The following is a 14,134-nucleotide window of genomic DNA, read 5'->3' on the forward strand; positions in this document are numbered from 1 at the left end:
CCTCCTGGCAGACAGCCTCTCCTCTACTGTCCTGCCCTGCCTGCTTCTCCCCTGCGGCGTATTCAGTAACCTTCCATCGCCTCTGTTCTGCCTCAGGTGAATTCTTTCACATCCTGTGCCACCGACTCCCACCAATCACTGTCCCACATCTGGGGGCTCCCATCCCATCCAAAGACACCCCATTTAAGCACCACACCTGTGGGTTGTCAAATGCTACGTAAAGCCTTTCCTGAACTTCAAACTTCCATATTTCCTCTTGAAATCTATATTCAGACTACAGTTCTCATCCACACACTTCCCCGATTTCCCCTGGGAGAATATAAACCACGGGTCGAATCGCTACCCATCAGTCTCACTGGCTGCCTTCAGTGCCTCAACTACACCAACCTCTTTTCAACCCCAGGACCCTTACATGTGCTGTGCCCTTTGTGGAATGCTGTCTCCCACTCACCCCCCCAGGGCTCCTCTTAACTCCCACAGCCAGGGTAAAGTAGGCATCCCTGCCATTCTCACGGCACCGCGCACAAGGCCGGGCACGAAGAGCTCGTTAAATTGAGGAGCCTGGGGTGAGCGTCAACGTGCCAAAGGTGGTCCGTGTTTGGTCTGCTGGGCGAGGCTGTGGGCCCACTAGGACCCACCCGAATTCGCGAGTGTGGTCCACTAAGGATTGCGCCGTGCTCTCAAAGCTTTTACGGAAATCACCGGGCCCAAACCCACGAGCCGCGGAGAGGGGAGGTGATCGGTGATGGGGTCCGGGCGGCTCGGCACGTCCGGTGCCAGAAGCTGAGGGAGCGTGCGAGGTGCCCGACGTGGAAGGTCACCCTGCCTCGCCCACCCTGCACTGCACACCGCGCGCGGGACGCGGGCGGCCGGCCTCCCCCGCCTCCCACACCCACCCCCGGCCACCGGGCGCCGACCAGGCTGCGAGCAAACCCGGCCGTCGCCAGTTACCGCCCGCAGCCCGCGCCGTCTCGAAGCTGCTCCGGTCGCCGCTCGAGCCTGCGTCCCGGTTGAAGGCGCCCGCGCGCGGCCGGGACCGCTCAGACCCGGGCGGGGCAGGTGGGCGGGCGGCCAGGAGCGGGCAGGGCTCCCCGCCGGCCTCCCGCCACCAGGCGGCGGCGTCCGGACCCGGGTTCACCAACCAGAAGCGCCAAGGCCACGAAAGCAGCAGGGCGCCTGCGCGCGAGTAGCCGGAAGTGACGCCACCAGGAAGGGACGCCACCGGAAGAGGCGTTTGGGGCCGAGCCATGGCTAGGGAGTCGGCGGAGCTGCCTCCGAAGGAGACCCTGTCGCTCTGGATAAGGTAATGGGGTCGGGTGACAGCCAATTTGCGGGGGCTGGAGCGACTCTGGGGCCGCGGAGGGCTGGAGGGAGGCCCGGCACGCAGGCGAAAGGGCCTTCGGGAGTTGTAGTCAGCGGGGTTGGCGGCGCTCGCTTCCGGCGCCGCGTCTCGGTGCAGGGGGCCGGAAGGTGAGACCGTGGAGGGGGCGTCCCCGAGGCCGGGCTCCCCGGGAAGTGGGGGGGGGGGGGTGAGACCGGAAGTGCCCCGGGGAAGAGCCTCAAGCCCCGCGGGGCCGGGAGGCCCGCTGGACGTGTGTCTGTCTGCCCTCAGGGAGCAAGCCCAGCTGAAGGCCCTCGTGGTGGACCGGGACACGGAGGCGTGGCAGCGGGACCCCGGCTTCTCGGGGCTGCAGAGGGTCGGGGGCGTGGACGTGTCCTTTGTGAAGGGAGACAGTGTCAGCGCCTGTGCCTCGCTGGTGGTGCTCAGCTACCCTGAGCTCGAGGTAACCCCGCGGGGGCCGCCCCGCTCGGGCTGCGGGCTGCGTTAGTGAGAGAGGCGGGACAGGGAACAGGGCCAGCGTAGAACCACGCTTCTCCTTTTGTAGGATTTCGTTAGTCGGTGGGGAAGCCTCTGAAGGAAAGAGAAGGGAGGTAAAAACCGAAGGAGATTCTGTGTGCTTCCTAACAAGTGTAAAGGCCCTTGGGGAATCTGACCCAGCTTAATATGACGCTGTAGGTTAGATTGTCACCAACCCCCTTTCCCCACTCGGGAGTTCTTTAGATTCCTCACACATGCCATGCTCTGTCTGCCTGCCTGACCTTACATTGGTGTTTCCTGTCCTGGAATATTCTCCTGGCTACCCCCTAGTTGGTGCTCCGGTAAGCACTCCTCTCACCCTGCAAGATCAGGAGTTACTCTCAGTACCCTGTCTTTTCTCTTCATTGCCCTGGGATGGGATTGGCGGATCTGCCTCTCTTACCAGAATGTAAACTCCACGACGATAGAAATCAGGTTGTCGTGCCCACCAGTTGTAGCCTTAGGCACCTAGCTCAATGCCTGTCATAGAGAAGACACCCAGATACATGAAGGAATGAGCAGTATGCCCGTGGTTGATTTGGAGTCAACAGTTCAGGAAGACTGGACAGGGAACGCTTTGCTCTTAGCACACAGCCTCGCCCTCCCTGCTCATCTGCCTGCTCCCCACGACCGCATGTTCCTGCCTCCGTGTCTTTGTGCTTTACTCGGAAGACCCCTTGAGTCAAAATTCAGCAAAAACGTACTGGGCACCTGCCGTTGCTAGGAGCTGGGTATAGCGGGGTAATGGAACCAGAGTCCCTGCCCTCCCAGGTCGCCTGGTCACTTGGTAGGATGGCCTTGGGAATAAGGCATGGACGCAGGAGCCAGACTGCCTAAGTTTTTACCTCCACTCTGCCGCTCCCACTTCAACCCCCTGGGCCTCCATTTCCTCCTTTCTAAATCAAGGATGAAAATACTATTGATAGCTAGCTGTGGTGAGGGATAAATGAGATCGTGCACGGAAAGCAACTGGTTGGCACGTGGTAAGCCCTCAAAAAATAAATATAGCATTATTAGGACAGCTATGTCCTAGCATAGGACAGCTTAGGACAGCTTCTCACTTTTCAAGGCCCGGTTCACATAGTCCCGTCGGTCTGTCCTTTTCCCTAGCTGCAGAGTTAATCACCTCTCATCCCTGTCCTTGGTCTCGTTCTTACGCAGTGCTTCTACGTTGTACTCAAAAGTTACCGCACTAAGCGTAGGTTCTCGAGGGTAGGGTGATGCTGTGTTGTCGTGGAGCCCCAGCACGGAGCAGAGTGCCTGCTGCTTGGATGGAGTCGGCACCCGTCATCCTGTGCTCCGGAGGCTTGCACTGGGAAAGGGTTCTGGCAGAGCCTGGCGCAGCGGCTCCCAAACGCCTAATCGCACAGATCTGCCCCGTCGGTCTCCAGAAGCGTGTTTAGAAATACAAATTCCATAGGCAAATCCAGAGACAGAAAGTAAATTCCTGGGTGCCGAGGGCTAAGGAGTGGGATAGATGCAGTGTGAGTGTTAACGGAGGTGAGGTTTACTTGGGGGCGGTCGTGAAAGTATTCTAGAATTACACGGTTGTACAAGTCTATAAATAACGAGAACGTTGAATTATACACTTCAAACAAGTGAACTTTATGGTAGTAAATTTATCTCAATAAAGTTTTTAAAAAATGTATTGACCCCAGAGCCCCAACTCATTTCCTGAAGAAAAAAAAAGGTCTCCCAGTGGACGGCCTGGAAACCCGCTTCTTTAAACAGCATCCCTGTGATTACAGAGCACAGCCGGGGTGGGGAGCACTGAACCACCCTCCAGGCAGCCAGGAGTCCTTTCCTTGGTTGCCCTGGCGGATGGTGGTCTCACCACGCAGCCCGTTCGTAGTTGGACACCCGGTTAGTGCGTTCTTTTCCACGGGAAGCTGAATTGTCTGTGACGTCGGTCCATCGACTGTGCCTCAGGCGGCAGAGCGCAGGACAGAGCTTCCCGCCACCCTCCTCAAATGTAGTTCCTCCCCAGTCCGGCGGACCTACGTGCAGCCTGAGACGGAGTTTGTAGGGGCACCACTTCATTGACCCAGGTCGAAACCTGCAGACCTTCACAGAGATTCTGACCGTCCACGTGGTGCTCCCACAATTGAGTTTTTTCCTTTTTCCAGATCTTTAAGCTGAAAATGTGTGAACGTTGAAAGAATAATACATTGGACACCTGAATACTCTCTACTTAGATCCGCCTGTTGCCGACTGATTTCTCTGTGTGTGTGTGTGTGTGTGTGTGTACTGAGGGATTCGAAAGTGTCTCCCGGAGGTGACGGCTCACCTCCGAGCACCTCAGCAGGCCTGTCCCAAGAATGGCCTTCTACGCATGACAGCAGTGTCGTTACCGGACCTCAGAGCGGTCATTATAATCCTATAGCATCACCTGAATCCCTTTCCACGGCTCATTTCCCCAGTTTCCTCTTAAGTATTGTTTTGTTTTCTGAGCTTATAAAGGTTTAACATTTTTTTAAAGATTTTTTTCATGTTTTTTATTTATTTTGAGAAAGAGTGGGAGGGAGGGAGGGAGGGAGAAAGAGAGAATCCCAAGCAGGCTCCACAGTGTCAACAGAGCCCAACGTGGGGGCTCAGTCCCATGAACCGTGAGATCGTGACCTGAGCCGAGATCGAGAGGTGGACGATCAACCTACTGAGGCCCCTGGTCGCCCCTTAAGGTGTATTTTAAATCCACTCTTACTGTTACACCGTGTGGGGAGTGACGGGTTGTCCAGTATGTTGCCTGTGTTTCCTTTACTCTTTTTTTTTTTCTTTTTTTTTTCACAAGTTACTTCTTGATCTGGCTGTTCCAGGTCCGTTTCTCCAAGTTCACACTTGGGTTTCTGAACATGCGGGGTCAGATTTCCTTTTATTTTTGGAACATTTTTTGCTTTGTGGCTTTAAGTGCTCTATTTACTAGTTCGGCTCTCTTGCCTTGTTTTTCTTCTGTAGTCATGAACTCTGGTCTTTCTGTCTTTCTTGTGTTTTTCCATTCCAAGTTTTTATTTTTTGCCTTGTGTTCTCCACGTGCCATTTAAGAATAGTTAATTTTGCTCTGCTGCGCAGCTGGCTAGGGGCAGCATTTGTTTCATCACTGATGGGCTTGGATTATTTCTGTCCGGGTTTGTATGGCCTTTCACTGCTCATCCAGAGTCGGATTTAACCGGGTCTGGAGGGCTGGGGTCTGGTTGGCTGGCCGGGCTTCTTAGCTCATGAGGGACAGTGAGGTGTGGTCGCTCCAGTGAATGGTGTCCTTTCCTGAGGTGAAGATAGCCAGCACGCCTTCTGATTCTTGGCACTCTTGTTTCTGAAGAGCCTCACGCTTCTGACCTCGTTTTCTTCACCACAACCCTGCAGGGCTCTCCTGCTTCTCCCCTCCCCGAGAAGGCCGCTGCTGGCCCTGTGGCCTTCCAGGCCTCTTCCTCCAGGTCCCGGCTGGCCGGGCTGCCTACGGGTCTCGTCCCGTAGGTGCCCCCGGCCTTGCCCAGTGCACGTCTAGAGCGGGCTCCGCCGTCCCGGGCTGTTTACTTCCGCACAGAGGCGCACACCGACGGTCACAATGGGCTCATCCCTCGGTTAGGCTGTGAGATGGTGTCGGGGAGTGTTTGCCCTCTCCTTGTAGATCTCTGGTTTCTGGAACTTGTGCGGACAGATTCAGAGATAAGCGGCCATCATCCTGTGAGAACTCAGGCCACGCTTGAAATTCACGCGTGTTCCTGTGAAATCACCCTGTCGTGTGGGGCTCAGCACTCCGGTCTGCTGGGTTCCCTGTGAGTCTGGTGCCGCGGTCGTCGTCACGGGAGACCCTGCCTGCTTTGGGTCACTGGCAGTTGGAGAAGGTTCCCGGGAGTCATTGACAGAGATGCTGGGGCACGTGCCCCCTCCCTCGTGGGGGCACAGGTGGGGAGAGCCCGGCTTTGGGGGAGGGCTGAAGTTGTGGTTTCGAAAGGGCCCTGGGGCTCTTTGCGCTGTCCTGTCCCCGGGAACCCCTCTTCTCTTCCAGATTGCCCAGCTCTGAGGCCCTGCCTGTCCTTTTCTGAGTCTCTGAACTCTTTCCACGAAGCTGGGGTTGCCTGTCTTGTGGCTGCTTTCTCTGTGAAGACCCGGCCTCTCCTCCCCCAAGTCCCCTGCTAGTGGGGAACAGTAACATCCTCACTCTGGTGCCGCTTCACGCACGTGCTTCTTGTGCTCTTTCTTCTCTGAGCCTCCCCGAAGCCCAGCAGGGGCGGCGTGGGGCGGCGGAGGGGCTCCAGGGGTCCCGGTGCTCACCTGGCCACCTCACACCTGCCCCCCCAGAGAGGGAGGCCGAGAGGAGGAGTTGGTGGGGGGGGGGGGAGCGGGAGAAGGGGAGGGAGCCGGTGGCAGCGAACCAAGGGCTGCAGGGTGACAGGCTGAAGGCCGGCAGGAGCCGGGGGCCGTGCCTGCCGGTGACCGGGTGCCTGGCGACAGGTGGTGTATGAGGACTGCCGCATGGTTAGCCTGACGGCTCCCTACGTGTCGGGCTTCCTGGCCTTCCGAGAGGTGCCCTTTCTGGTGGCTGCAGTGCGGCGGCTGCGGGAGAAGGAGCCCGGCCTCGTGCCCCAGGCAGGTACCTCGACTCCAAGGAGGGAGACCCCCTCTTTCCACCCAGGAGGGAAGGCCACGTCACCCACTGCAGGCCGAGGTCTCTGACCTCCCTGGAGAGGGTGCGCTTTTGCCGGATCTCCCAAAGAGCCTCCCACCCCCAGAAGTGGTGAGCCCACCCCACCTGCCCCAGGCTGCCCCGGCCTGACAGGGGAGGGGCAGTCCGGCTGGCTGACTGTCACGTGTGGTTCTTCCAGGTACTCCTTGTGGATGGAAATGGGCTTCTCCACCACCGAGGTAACCCTGCCCCCGAAAGACAGGGCCCAGAAGGGGACGGTTCTGACGGCCCCCTCACAGAGGGCCCGCCCCCTGCCCAGGACCCTCTGCTGCCGGCCTGGCCCTGGCCGCTCCCCCCCTGGGCTGGCTGTCCTGGTCAGGACCCTACCCAGTAAAGAACCTGCTTCTTGTCACCCCTGCCTCTTCCCTGCCTGCCGCCTGAGGCCTCCCCTAGTGCTCCATGCTGGCCCGTCTCAGGTGCCCTCGGCCACTCTGGTCCCGACTGCTGCTCAGCTGGCCTGTCCCGCCGCTACCCACCCGGAGCTCTGACAGGCCCACTGAAGCCGGACAGGAGTGCCCGCTCCCCACTGGCACTGGGGAACTTGCCCCCGCCTGGGTGCCGGGGTGCTGACCCCGGAGAGAGTGACTGAGGGAGAAGTCACGAGCCTGGGGGTGGGGCCACACAGGGATCTGGGAAGGGCTGGCATCGGACGTTTTGGCCACTGCCTCGAGAACCCTGGGTGCCAGCGTGTGACTACACACTGCCTGGCCGGAGCCCCAAGAGTGTGTTGGGAGGGTGACGCAGAGGCCTGGTGGCAGCTGCAAAAGAGAAAGGATGGAAAGTGCCAGAAAGCGGAAGGAGAAACGGGATGAAGTATCGTGAGCTAATCAGGCTCCTAATGTCGCCGAAGGGACGGGGGCGTCCTCCGCCTGGTGACCGTGAAGCGGGGCGAGGGCCACATTCCAGGTCAGGTTGGCCGTCCGTGTCCTGGCTCCCCAGGGCTCAGTCTGCCGATAGGCTTCTGTTTACCTGGGGAGCTGCGGCGGGTTCTGGTTTGTCCCCACTCTCCACGCTGTCTCTAGTCACCTTGGCTCGCTGCCCCATGAGCCCAGCCTCACCCTCTGCCCCTGTAGGCTTTGGGGTGGCCTGTCACCTTGGCGTCCTCACGGACCTGCCCTGCATTGGGGTGGCCAAGAAACTCCTGCAGGTCGATGGCCTGGAGAACAACACCCAGCACAAGGAGAAGGTGAGGGATGGGGCGATGCCCTGCCCCGGGGGAGGGGGGGCAAGGAGAGGGCCTGTGGGGGCACACAGGCTGGGCACGTGCCTGTGCCAGCCCCAGAGCCTGCCCCGTACGAGCCTCTGTTCCCGCCCTTGCCTGCTGGCACCATCCTCCCCGTCCTGGCTCCCTAACCCGGAGTAAGAAGGACCCGCTTTTCTCTCTGCGCGGCCTGTGTGTCCCTCACGGCTTGGGGGTCACGGCAGCAGACTCCCAGGCCAGACGAGTGCCCTCCGAGCTCTCCCAGCCTCCTGGGCACAGGCTTGCCTCTCCCATCCCCACTACGTTTGCGCTGCTGTGGTGCCTCGTGTAGGGAAAGGGCCTCCGGTTACTGCGCGCAGGACATTTGGGAGCCCATGTGGCCCTCTGTACTCGTCCCCACCTTCTCCCAGCATCTCCCTCCTTCGGCCCCCTCAAGGCTGGCTTTGGGAATGTGACAGCTACTCCGGGGGGAGCCGGAGACGTGCCCAGCCCCACCGCTAGATGGCTGATGCTGAGAACAGTGATCATTCCTGCGGGCAGTCCCGGGCAGTCCCGTGTCTGTGCGGAATGGTTTTGTTGAGTTGACGGGGACCCCAGAGCAAACTGACGAGACTCCTGAGACACTCGGTGGACCAGTCCCCACCCCTAACAAAAGCCTTGCTGGGGTGAATCCAACATGCCTAAGTCCCTCGCGGGAGAAAGAGCGGCAGGCGGTGCTTCCGGCCCAGGTGGCGTCCATGTACCCACCGGCCAGGCTGGGAGGGTGGGCACCAGCCTTCGTCCCAGCCTGGCAGCCTCCCCCCCCACCGTCAGCACTGCGGCCTGGGCGGGCTGCCCCTTCCTGGGCCCCGGGCACCTCGTGCACGGAACAAGGAGGGAGCTGAGGTCCGACAGCCTCGTCGGGGTTGGACGCTGCCGGGGAAGGCCTCCCAGACGCCAAGCCCGCTGATGGCATGGGGGTGGGCACGGCCTGGGCTGCAGCCCACGCACAGACTCGCCCGCCCTCCCCTTGCCTGGCGGCTGCGCGGCCCCAGACATGGACAGGCCTGCCCTCCGCCCTTCCCCGAGAAAAGACTTCTGTGTGTGTGTGTTTTCCTGTTTTCCAGATAGGACTCCTGCGGGCTGGAGGAGACTCGTTTCCTCTGACCGGGGGCTCTGGGACCGTGCTGGGCATGGTGAGCGGCCAGGGGCCTGTGCGCCACCGAGATGGCACCCACAGAGGGGCAGGCGCCTGTCCGTGTGCACCAGACCCCGTCCACCTCCCCCTGCCACCCTACTGGTCCCGGGGGGGGGGAGGGGGCCTGTGCCTTTCACCCCTGCCCGGCACCCTCGGCTGTGCCGAGGGGAGCTCCGGGCTGCGCGTGCCCCACACGGCCCCCGGACACGTGGTCGGCCCGAAGCCCCCAGGGCTTGTCTCTACCGTGCCCTGACTTCACCTGCCTTGTCCCAGGCCCTGAGGAGCCACGACCACAGCACCAAGCCGCTCTATGTCTCTGTGGGCCACAAGATCAGCCTGGAGGCGGCCGTGCGCCTGACCCGAGGCTGCTGCAGGTTTCGGATCCCGGAGCCCGTGCGCCAGGTGGGTGGGCCGGCGTGCGCCTCCTGGACTTCCCTGGATGCAGGCGCCTGTGGAAGGGCCTGATGGGGCCACGCTGGGCCCTGGAGGGAGGGGAGGGGACCAGAGTTCATCCTGGGGCCCTGCTCCGCCCAGGCCCCGGGTCTGCCGTGCTCCACTTCTCGGCCTCCTACGCACCCTACTGGGGTCACTGGGAGAATCTGCTCAGGCGCCACAGTGTCCTGCCAACTCCCAGCCATCCCTTCGGGGGCCCGACCTGCCCCACCGGCCTGGGTGGGGGGGGGGGGACAGCCGTCCTCTGCTGGGGAGGCTCCGGCCGTACCAGAGTCCTCGGTCAGGAGATTGCAGGATGTGGCTGTGCCGGGCACCTAGCACCTAAAGTGGGGTGGGGGGAGGGTGGGCAGAACTTGGGGGAACAAGGTGGCTCGGCTGGGAAAAAGCTCAGCCTGTAGGAGACGAGAGCTGAGCTCAAGATGGCCTGTGGGCCCGCGTTGGTGAGCTCAGTCGTGACAGGGAGTCTCGTCATAGGTAGGTGTGTGTCCCAGAGAGGCCCATGGAATGAGGACTCGTGAGAAGCTCTCCTCAGGAAGAGAGCAGCCAGAGGAGGGGGAAAGGTGGTCCAGGCCCAAGGACCCCCGTCTGCAAAGGCCCTGGGGTGGGAAGGAATTTGATGCCAGGAAAGCAAGAGGCAGGTGTCGCTGGAGCTGGGACCGGGGAGGCGCGGGCCCGTGATCGAGGCTGCCCGGATGCTGGAGACTTGCCCACAGGGACCTGGCTGTGAGTCCCGGCCTGCGGCTCTGTGGGCGGCTCCGAGGAGCTGGGGGAGCCCGTCTAGAGAACAGGTGCTGGCCTGTGCAGGTTCCCTGTTTAGTGTGGCCGCAGGACGGGAGGGCAGGGTGCCTGGAGGTCTCCCTGGAGCCTGCTGCTTCCGCCATCTCCCCATGGCCTGTGCCGGCTCAGCTCTAGGCGGCTGGGCAGAGGAGCCCCGGCCAGACTGCCGAGAGCCAATCCACACGGCCCAGCGCCCTGGTGACACCTGGCTCTGCCTCGGCCCTGCTGCCCTTGCCTCCCGCGGCCTCCTGGGGGTCTGGGACCTTCCCCAGCTGCTGGTGTGCAGGGCGGCCTGCAGGGGGCAGCAGTAGCCCACGTGCGGCTGTGGCTCCCAGCCCCTGCTGCCCTGGCACTGAGCTCCCACCAGCCTCAGCCTCCCTGTCCCTGTCCCTGTCCCTGTCCAGGGCTCCGCTGGGTTCCTAGGTCGTGGGCCTTCAAGCTGTGACATTCACGCCCGCCCTCCCCTTCCCTTCCCTGGAGGCCTTAACTCTTCCCTTGACCCTGTCTCTGGGAGAAATCTAGAAACTCTCCCGAGACCCCTAGAGCCAGGAACCCTGTGGTGCTGGCACAGTCCTTCCACGCCTCTCTCTGCCCCCCGTGTGGGCAGTGACCCCATCCTTGCAGGTGGAGAATGGCCTGTAAAGTACCTTGGACACTTCCAAGGCAGGCAAGGACTGTGCGTTTGCCCTAGAGAGGAGCCCGCCGGGTTCCTGGGCCTGCCCTCCCAAGGGGGAGAAGCAGCCGCCTGTGCCAGGACCCCGCAGTCCCCGTCCCCGCTCTGGCTGTGGGGGGAGGGCCCTGTCCCGCAGCCCCGATCGTCTCTTCACCCATATTCATCCTGGGCCACTGGCCTGTCAGCACTTTGTTCTCTTTGTTACTTCTGGAAGCCCCCAGGAGAGGCTGAGAGAGGGGATTGCGTGCCTGCTTTTTCTCTCCATGGAGTCTGTGGGTCCCCCCACCCCAGGCCAGCAAGGCAGCCCTCTGGTGCCAGGCGTGGGCTGTCTGGTCAGGTCGGTCCTGGCTGCTGCAGGGAAAGACAGGAGGGTGGGGGGCTTCCCACCAGAGTATCCCACTGCCCTCCCTCCTCCTGCCTGCTTGTTCACTCTGGAACAGCATTTGGAGGGATTAACTGCTGTGGCCTGTAGTCTTGTGGCCTGAAGGGGGCTAAGCCCATCTGAGCCGGGATCAGGGGCCTTCCCGAGGCCAGTGCAATCACCCTGCGGAGGGGCCGGTGTGTGGGAGAGGGTTCCATTCCGGCCTGAGCTTCTGTCCCTCAAGTCTGCCTCGGTCCCGTCCGTCACAGTGACTTTGCAGGACTTTCTGTAGACACTTCCCAGGGAGGGGGTCGTAACAGACACGAGCTGGGGAGACAGACTGGCTGGGCTGAGGAGACTCCTCGAAGGAGGGGGTTCAAGCAGAAGCGAAACCTACGGAAAGCACAAGCCACAAACCGAGCACGAGCCGAGCGGCCCCTGGAAACGTGGGGGACGAGCCAGAGCCTCCACCCCAGCCGTGCACTCGGGCCCTGCGGGGACTTGGCCATCACAGGGCCTTGACCGGGGGGCCTGGCAGTGTGTTGCCCACGGGGCTGCAGCCTTTGTCCCTGTGGCGGCCTGGAGTGCCCTCTGTGGGCTCTCGGGGAAGCGAGAGCGCCTCCACCAGGCCGTGAGGTGGAGGCTTGTCCCGAGGCCACCACCTCTCACTGAGCCGCCCTCTCCTCAGGCCGACATCCGTTCTCGAGACTACATCCGCAGGAGCCTGGGAGCCCCCACGCCCCCCGCACCAGGGCAGGACAGGTGAGTGCTGGGGGCACCCGCAGGGGACGATGTGGGGCCGTCCTGGCGGGATGGCTTTCCCGCGGTGCCGGGCGAAGGACAGAGTCCCTGCTGGGGTGGGACACTGAGGCGGCAGGATGTGGGGCCTGGGCACCCCATCAGATGGACCGGTCCTCGTCCTGGCTCTGCACCACCAGCTCTGGTGATCACACTCCCGGGCCTCGGTTTCCCTATCTGCACGCCAGGCACGGTGATTCCTATGCCGGCAGCTTCTTGTGGGGGAGCCTGGCACGGATGTCACAGCTGGCAGGGGCGGGTTATCTGGCCCTGACAGCAGCACGAGGCGGACACTGTGACCCCGCTTTACACGCGAGGAGACTGAGGCGTGGCCTTGATGAGCAGCAGAGAGGCTCCAGTCGGCGTTTCCTCGAGCTCCTTTTTCCCGAAGCCCAGGGCTGTCCGAGGCCCAGCTGGGCTGTTTTGAGAACGGAGGGACCCCCGAGCTCCCCCAGGGACGGGGGCTGGCCAGCTGGAGTGCACACGGCACGGTCTGCTCCTTCTCGAGTCAGCAGCAGCTGCGGGGACCACGTGGAGAGCACGGGGAACTCTGGGCTGGCTCTGCCTTTAATGCTGCCCTTTCTCGATGTCATCACCAGGAGCCAGAAGGTACAGAGGCCAAAGGGAGGCTCGGAAGAGCTCGAAGATGAGGGCAGGCCCCCCGAGGCCCACGGCCACGGTCCCGAGACAGCAGAAAGCCCCAGACCCACGCGCCCAGCGGCAGCGAGCGTGGAGCCGAGCTGCGCGCAGTGAAACCCTCCAGCCGCCCGGCTTCCCGCTCCTGCCTGGACGGTAACCGGGCCGTGGTGCCCATGGCAGCTGGTGGAGGTCCCAGGCTCCAGGACACACTGGCCGCACCGCCCACAGGGACGGCCACGGGCCCGGCCACCGCCTGCCCCGTGGTCTGGGTCTCGAGGCTGCAGGAGCTCGGCCAAAGACAGATGTCACGCGGCAGAGCGCCAGACCCGGAAGGAGCGTGACGTTGCTTTCCCAGGGGCACAGGAAGGACGTTCAGGGTTCGTGGGGTTCGGGGTGTCTTTGTTTTTTTCTCTAAAAGCACCCCAGGGGGCTTAAGACGGCCCGACTGCACGTGCATTCGTGGCCTCTCGTCCAGCTGCTCCTTCAAGTGCACACGCCGTTGCTTTTTTGCCTTCGCGGTTTTATTTTCCGGCGTTGGTTTTCACACCAGCGCTTCCCTCGTCTCTCAGGCAGCCGCTGAGTCGCCTCTGCCCTGACCCGAGAGGGTGCGAGCTAGGGCGGCCGGGCCCTCTGCTCGCGGCTGCCCCGCCCATCTGCCAGCCGGCCTGCTGCAGGCACACGAGGGGACCAGGGGGCACGCGGGGTGGTCAGGTACCCGATGGGACGGGTGCTGGTGGCCGAGGGGTGGGGCGTCGGGCCCCGCTGCCCTGGCTGGGGCTGTGAGGGCAGGCGGCCCCGTCTGGGGAGCCGGTTGAGCACGTCCCCACCCCGACCGCAGTGCTGTTAGCCTGCCCTCACTGCTACCCGCCTGGGGCCCTCCCCTGCGCTCCTCCTGACCCCAGGCCCGACCTCCGGGGTCCTTGAGCGTGCCTCTGGCCCCCTGCTGGTCCCTCATCTCCATGTGGGCGGCGTGGCCGCACCCACAGCCCCCTGTGCCCCACGGGCCAGCTCGCCCCAGGCTCCCTGCACACTCTGGCATTCGCTGAGAAGTACGACTCGAAGAGGTTTTTCTTGCCATTCATACGTTTTCTTAAGCTTGTTTATTTATTTTGAGAGAGAGAGCGAGTGTACATGAGGAGGGGAGGAGAGAGAGAGCGAATCCCAGACAGGCTCTGCGCTGTCAGCACAGAGCTGACAAGGGGCTCAAACCCGTGAACCCTGAGGTCATGACCTGAGCCGAAACCCTGAGTCAGACGCTCAACTGGACTGAGCCCCCCGGGTGGCCATTCCTAGTGTTGCTCAAGGAGCCTCTTGTCATGGTTTAGACGACCCAGACACGTACGGAGGCCCTGGGTGTCTTCACTCCCTGTCCCCTCCCCGGTGTCGCCTTCGTTTATGAGGAGTGAGTTCTTGTCCAAGGCCCAGACCCCTGGTGGAAACGGGGACAGTGAGCCGGCGGGCTGCAGTTGGGGCCCCACCCTGCTCTGCCTGTGCCCCTTGGGAGGCCCGGTGGCTG

General features: G+C 62.2%; 1 protein-coding gene across 3 annotated transcripts; it reads left to right on the forward strand.

The window, feature by feature from the left end:
* The first annotated feature begins 1,162 nt into the window (after positions 1 to 1,162).
* ENDOV (endonuclease V) lies at positions 1,163 to 13,699 on the forward strand. Of its 3 annotated transcripts, none has more exons than XM_027052611.2 (9): positions 1,163 to 1,303; positions 1,613 to 1,784; positions 6,308 to 6,446; positions 6,679 to 6,718; positions 7,613 to 7,725; positions 8,847 to 8,915; positions 9,191 to 9,319; positions 11,870 to 11,943; positions 12,579 to 13,699. In XM_027052611.2, exons 1-9 carry the CDS (start codon positions 1,248 to 1,250, stop codon positions 12,627 to 12,629), a joined length of 843 nt encoding a protein of 280 aa, XP_026908412.2. In that variant the 5' UTR covers positions 1,163 to 1,247; the 3' UTR covers positions 12,630 to 13,699. The 3 variants fall into 3 exon arrangements, with proteins under 3 accessions (XP_026908412.2, XP_026908413.1, XP_026908411.1); XM_027052610.2 differs by having other exon boundaries at positions 1,164 to 1,303; positions 6,308 to 6,442; XM_027052612.2 differs by lacking the exon at positions 6,308 to 6,446.
* The last annotated feature ends 435 nt before the right edge of the window (positions 13,700 to 14,134 follow it).

Source organism: Acinonyx jubatus, chromosome E1, assembly GCF_027475565.1.
Source record: "Acinonyx jubatus isolate Ajub_Pintada_27869175 chromosome E1, VMU_Ajub_asm_v1.0, whole genome shotgun sequence".
Classification (NCBI taxonomy): Eukaryota; Metazoa; Chordata; class Mammalia; order Carnivora; family Felidae; genus Acinonyx; species Acinonyx jubatus.

What these genes read in the sequence shown, in the direction of transcription:
- ENDOV (XM_027052610.2), top strand. Translation starts at nt 1,248, where the DNA reads ATGGCTAGGGAGTCGGCGGAGCTGCCTCCGAAGGAGACCCTGTCGCTC. An exon ending in ACCCTGTCGCTCTGGATAAG is followed by an intron (nt 1,304 to 1,612) that starts GTAATGGGGTCG and finishes GTCTGCCCTCAG; the next exon opens with GGAGCAAGCCCAGCTGAAGG. An exon ending in TCCCGGAGCCCGTGCGCCAG is followed by an intron (nt 9,320 to 11,869) that starts GTGGGTGGGCCG and finishes CCCTCTCCTCAG; the next exon opens with GCCGACATCCGTTCTCGAGA.